At 54.5% G+C, this 6,000-nt stretch overlaps 1 protein-coding gene across 1 annotated transcript in view; it reads right to left on the bottom strand.

The window, feature by feature from the left end:
* Positions 1-300: 300 nt before the first annotated feature.
* LOC144737366 (uncharacterized) overlaps positions 301-6,000 on the bottom strand; it is a 29,205-nt gene continuing 23,505 nt past the window's right edge. Inside the window, exon 3 of the mRNA XM_078620036.1 lies at positions 301-1,959. Coding sequence (XP_078476162.1) covers positions 1,836-1,959 — 124 coding nt within the window. The 3' untranslated portion in view covers positions 301-1,835. The remainder of the gene's footprint in view (positions 1,960-6,000) is intronic.

Below are 6,000 nucleotides of genomic sequence, written 5' to 3'. Positions count from 1 at the left end.
TCACGTGTCATGGTTACTGTATGCTGCGTCGGTGGTGCGCTCCTGCCACATTGTGTGTGTTGTGTTGTGTGTGTGGGCGGGGTGTGTGTGTTGTGGGTGCGTTGTGTGTCGTGGGTGTGCTGTGTGTGCTGGGGGAGTTCCTGGCTAGTTGTATATACGCGCTTTTACGGATTTCGTATTTATACGGGGGGTGGGGGGGTGCGTCGGACATTCCCTTCGGGGGTGTGCTTGTTCTTCTTGTTGTTCTTGTTGTTGTTGTTCAATTTGCATTTTGTTGAAAAAAATGAGGCACACACGGGGTTGAGGGGTAAATGTTCCTTTATTGGAATTGTTGCAGCCGGGACGGCTGCGAGCTGTAATGGGGGGAGTGATGTAGGGTTGTTACGGGAGGGCTGTAGGTGCATGGGATCCAACGGGGAATAAACACAGTGGGCGGAGCTCCGGGAGTACACGGGGGGGGTGCCCGCAGCGACGTCCGCATCAGGCAGCCTGGGGGGTTGTGATCCTGACGGGGGGTATAAAGGGGGAGGACAGAGAGAGCTCGTGGCTCAGTCTGGGAACGAAGGAGGAAGAAGGAATATCTCCTAGTTAGAAGCCCTGGACTCCCCTCGAACGCCGCCCTTGTCAGGGCTGCGGAGGATCGAGCCAGAGGCGTGGTTCCGTGAACCAGGGTCAGTACCCTGGGACTCCGGAGACCGTAGCCCGACTCACCAGTGTCGGGCCAGTTAGCCTCCCCTAGCCCGTTAGTGGAGGACTTGGGAGTAGGTCAGGATTAGCTAGGGTGTATCCCCAGTTATCCGGGTGAGGGGGCCGCTACCCCCTCTAGTGCTGTCTTGTACCGACAACTTGTAATAAACATACGTGTGCCTCAACCTGGGTGTCCAGCGTACTTACCGGTACTTCACATACATTAATCATATAACACATTTTTAACACATTCTTAATTACACCTAACGCATATTTTTAGTTAATCACACTTAATTACCTACATTAACAAATTTTACGTAATTTAAATATTTCGTTTTTACATTTAATTCGTTTTTTAGAACAATAAATACAAGACCACCACCATTCCCATCAACACCATCACCATCATCCACATCACCACCACCATGACTACGACCACCACCATAACTACCACCATAACTACCACCATCACAACCACAATCGCAATCACCCCCGTCACCACCACCATCACCACCATCACCCAAGACCTCCGGCATACCAGACGATCCAGATAACATCTTTGTATATCGAGGTGTCTCTGTAAAGGCTGCTGAATGACTCTCCATTGAAGTTCCGTAGATTCCACTCTTTGTTGAATGTTCTTATTTGGTTAAATTGAATCTCAAAACACAACAACAACAACAAAATAACTCACCACCACGTATCTTTCACCTGGGTGGGTTAATGGATGGGTGGATGAGTGGGAGGGCGAGTGAGTGGGTGGGTGAGTGGGTGGGTGAGCGGATGAATGGGTGAGTGGATGGGTGAGTGAATGAGTGGGTGAGTGAGTGGGTACTTCGGTGAGTTGGCAGATGAGTGTGTGAGTGGGTGGGTAAGTAGGTGGGTGAGTGGGTGGATGAATGGGTGAGTGGTTGAGAGAATCGGTGGATGACTGGATAGGTGAGAGGGTGAGATAATGGACAGGTGAGAGAGTGGGTGGGTGAGAAAGTGGGTGAGGGAGTAGGTGGGTGAGTGAGTAGGTCGGTGAAAGAGTGAATGGGCGTATGAGTGGGTGATTGAGTGAGAGGGTGGGTGAGTGGGTGGGTGGGTGAGTTGGTGGGTAAGGGGGCGAACAGGTGAGTGAGTGGGTGGGTGAGCGAATAATGGTGTCACAGTTTGCATATCTTCATGGTCCCGGTATCGTCTATGACGATAAGGTTAGATTCGTGGACAGTGATGGACTTGAAGTATTCATTGGGCATTGGCTGAGTCCACGCCATTTCATTCACAGCCCTGCGAGAAGAACAGATACACCAAAGACTCAGCACTGCACCATAAACTCAGCACCGCCACCCATAAAATCAGCACTGCCACCCACAGACTCAACAATGGCAACCATCGAATGAGCACTGCCACCCATAGTCAGCACTTCCACCCATACACTCAGCACTGCCACCCATAGAGTCAGCACTGCCACACAGACTCAACACTGCCACCAATAGAGTCAGCATTGCCACCCATACACTCAACACTGCCATCCATAGAGTCAGCACTGCCACCAATAGACTCAGCACTGCCACCCATGAAACTCAACACTGCCACCAGTAGACTCAACACTGCCACCCATAGATTCAACACTGCCACCCATAGACTCAAAACTGCCATGCATAGACTCAAAAATGCCACCCATGTACTCAACACTGCCACCCATAGAGTCAGCACTGCCACCCATGGACTCAACACTGCCACCCATAGACTCAACACTGCCACCCATAGACTCAACACTGCCACCCATAGACTCAACACTGCCACCCCAAGACTCAACACTGCCATCCATAGTCAGCACTGCCACCAATAGACTCAGCTCTGCCACCCATGAGACTCAACACTGCCACCCGTAGACTTAACACTGCCACCCATAGACTCAACACTGCCACGCATAGACGCGATAATTCCACCCATAGACTCAACATTGCCACATATAGACTCAGCTCTGCTACGCATAGACTCAACAATCCGATGCAAATACTCAACACTGCCATACATAGAGTCGGCACTGCCACCCATAGAATCAACACTGCCACCCATAAAACTCAGCATTGCCACCCATAGAGTCAGCACTGCCACCCATAGACTCAACACTGCCACCCACAGATTCAACACTGCCACTCATAGATTCAACACTGCCAGCCATAGATTCAGCACTGCTACGCATTGACTCAACATTGCCAGGCATAGACTCAACACTGCCAACCATAGACTCAACGCTGCCACCCATAGATTCAACACTGCTACCCATAGACTCAAAACTGCCACGCATAGACTCAACAATGCCACCCATAGAGTCGGCACTGCCATCCATATAATCAACACTGCCACCCATAAGACTCAGCATTGCCACCTATAGAGTCAGCACTGCCACCCATAGAGTCAGCACTGCCACCCATAGACTCAACACTGCCAGCCATAGACTCAGCACTGCCACGCATAGACTCAACACTGTCACCCATATACTCAACACTGCCAGCCATATACTCAAGCACTGCCACGCATAGACTAAACTCTGCCATGCATAGACTCAACAATGCGATGCAAATATTCAACACTGCCATACATAGAGTTAACATTGCAACCCATATACTCAACACAGCCACCCATAGAGTCGGCACTGCCACCCATAGACTCAACACTGCCACCCATAAGACTCAGCATTGCCACCCATAGAGTCAGCACTGCCACACATGCACTCAACATTGCCATCCACAGATTCAACTCTGCCACCCATAATAGACTCAACACTGCCACGCATAGACTCAACATTGCCATGCATATGTAATAAAGGACTCGATCCTGGGTCTATCTCCGTTGTCCTTTATTAGGGTTCTTACACTTTTCCCGCACGGCCCTCGCTCAGAGCTCTCCCCTTGGCAGCTCCATAGCTGCCCTCGCTCCCGTAGCCTCCACACCTCTGCAGCTCCGCTGCAGATCTCCTGTGCAGCCCTCTGGCTGCTCTCACAGCAGCTCCACCGCTGCTCCCCGTTCCTCCGTGCTCGGTCACCGCTGGATGGCGGTGCCGAGTCTTACCGTGTGTGGCGATCTCGCCACTCTCCAACGTTCGCCCTGCGTGGCCTCTGTGGCGATCTCGCCACTCTCTGTCTCTATCCCCAACTCTCTCTTCCACCCCGCTGGCTGGCGCCGTCATGAGCCCCTCAGCCACCAGGCTGAGGTACGGCGACCACCCAACGTGTTCTCCACTCTTCACTCCCCCGACTGACCCAGATGTCTTCCTGTCTCCCCGCTATACCACCTCCCCCCACGTGACCCTGACTCCTCCCTCTCGGATCGTCACATCCGGCCCGCCCATTTACGCCCGCATTACACATAGACTCAACACTGCCCCCCATAGATTCAACACTGCTGTGATGCCGCCGCCACGAAGCCGTTCGGCAGGCGTCCCATCCCCGACCTCGCCACGACCAAGCAACGGAGCCAACCCCTCGTCCCCCTCACCTCACCTCACATGAACACACCCGCACGCATTCCCCCCCCCCCCCCCCCCCCATAGAGCTGGAAGGGGAGGACACCTGATCGACCGGTTTTTATCCGAGAAACCCTTATCGGGATTAACTCTCACGGTTTCCGGCGATCAGGGAATTGGATGACCTCCCCCGACGCTACGTTGCACCGCGGCGCTGCGACCGGCCTTAATATGGTGTGGCCGCAGTGAAGGGCATTCGGCCACCACGGTTGAAACGCATCCCCCACACACACCCCCCCCCCCCCCCACGCGTCGATGAGGCCAGCAGGGGAAGGACGGGACAGCATGAGTAGCAGGACCGCAGGGGCTCTTGCGCATAGTCACGGAAGGTTAGGATGGTTGCGCTTGAGCGCGCAGGCACAATTGTTGGGGTGGGTAAATGATTGAGCTGAAGGTATGAATAATCGGGAGGGCGGACGCACGCGGGGAGCCGTGCACAAATTCCCACGGCGCACCTTTGTAATGGACGCCGCCGCATAATCTGCAATAACAAAGGCATGCGTGAGAAAGGAATTAACTTGCGGAACGCCGCACTTGCGGCACATCCGATTAGCATATCGAAGGCGCACGGTACGTGGGAAGGGGGTAGGGGCCCGAGTCCGGGAATTAGGATAAAAAGGAGCGTAGCAAGGTAGGGAGTCTCTCTCTTCACTTCTCTTCAAGAGGCACGCGTTCAAGTTGGCTCCCAGCTCTGCCCTCCGGACGTCCGCGTGACGTGCCCCGACGGCATAGAGGAAAAGCCACAGGACGCCGAATACTTTGACCCGTGAGTAGCAAGGTGACAGGGTATCGTAAGCCGATAAATAGGGAATAGGTCCAGGGGAAGGAGGATAGGCCAGCCTCGTTGACTCATACTGACTTAGCATCAATTCGCGAGTAGCAGATAATAAATCATTAATAGCGAAGCGTGGTCTCGCGTGATCTTGTTGAGCAGTGTGTCGCGTGTGGAGCTGTGTACACAGCGGCTCGTCACGTGGGAGCGCTGCGTAGAGCGGCGCACGAGTGGGTATCGCGTGTGCGCAGGTGTGTGCGCTCGTAGCGTGGTGAAAGGGTTCGGTGCGCCCACAGGTACCAGCTCCGTCTATCACCGCAGGGACTCGCGCAGTGTGAGGGCAGCATCATTCGCCCTCTGACCCCTGACCCCCGTTTAATAGCGTGTGATTCATGGAAAGACAACGCAGCGTTTACAGGTGAATGAGAGCGTGCGGCGAGCGATGCCCCTCACACGAGCTCGGGGAGGGACGGACAAGGGAGGGAAGCCGTCGGGCGATGAGCCCAGCGACGGCAGCAGCTGCTCGCAGATTAGCGAGGGGTCGACGAACAGCAGAGCCCCTGCCATAGGCACAGAGCAGGGAGGGACTTCGGGGACCAGCGGCCCTAACATATTGGTGTCAGAAGTCGTACGAACCCTCACATCTTCACGGGAAGGTAGCGCGTTACTCCACACAAAGGTAAGGCATGTGTTCACCGGCCAGGGGACCCCTACATGGAAAGCGTTTTCCCGCAATATCATAGGGGCTAAAGAGCTTAATGGCTGGTCGGACGCGCAGGCGTTACGACATCTTACGTGGAACCTGGAGGGGCGGGCAGCCGACTTTGTAGAGGCACTACCCGAAAGCGCGCAAACCCAACTAGAGGAACTAATGCGTAGATTAGATCGGCGTTTCGGCACACACAACGCGATACAGGCAAAGACGGCCTTAGAGGCGCGCCGTCGCCAACCCGGCGAGGACTTCCGAGACTACGCCGAGGACGTGCGATCACTAACCCGGATCGCCCGCCCAGAGTTCGCGAAG

This window comes from Lampetra planeri, chromosome 69 (assembly GCF_965212315.1).
Source record: "Lampetra planeri chromosome 69, kcLamPlan1.2.h2, whole genome shotgun sequence".
In the NCBI taxonomy this organism is placed as follows: Eukaryota; Metazoa; Chordata; class Hyperoartia; order Petromyzontiformes; family Petromyzontidae; genus Lampetra; species Lampetra planeri.
This window is presented reverse-complemented; position numbering and strand designations above follow the sequence as displayed.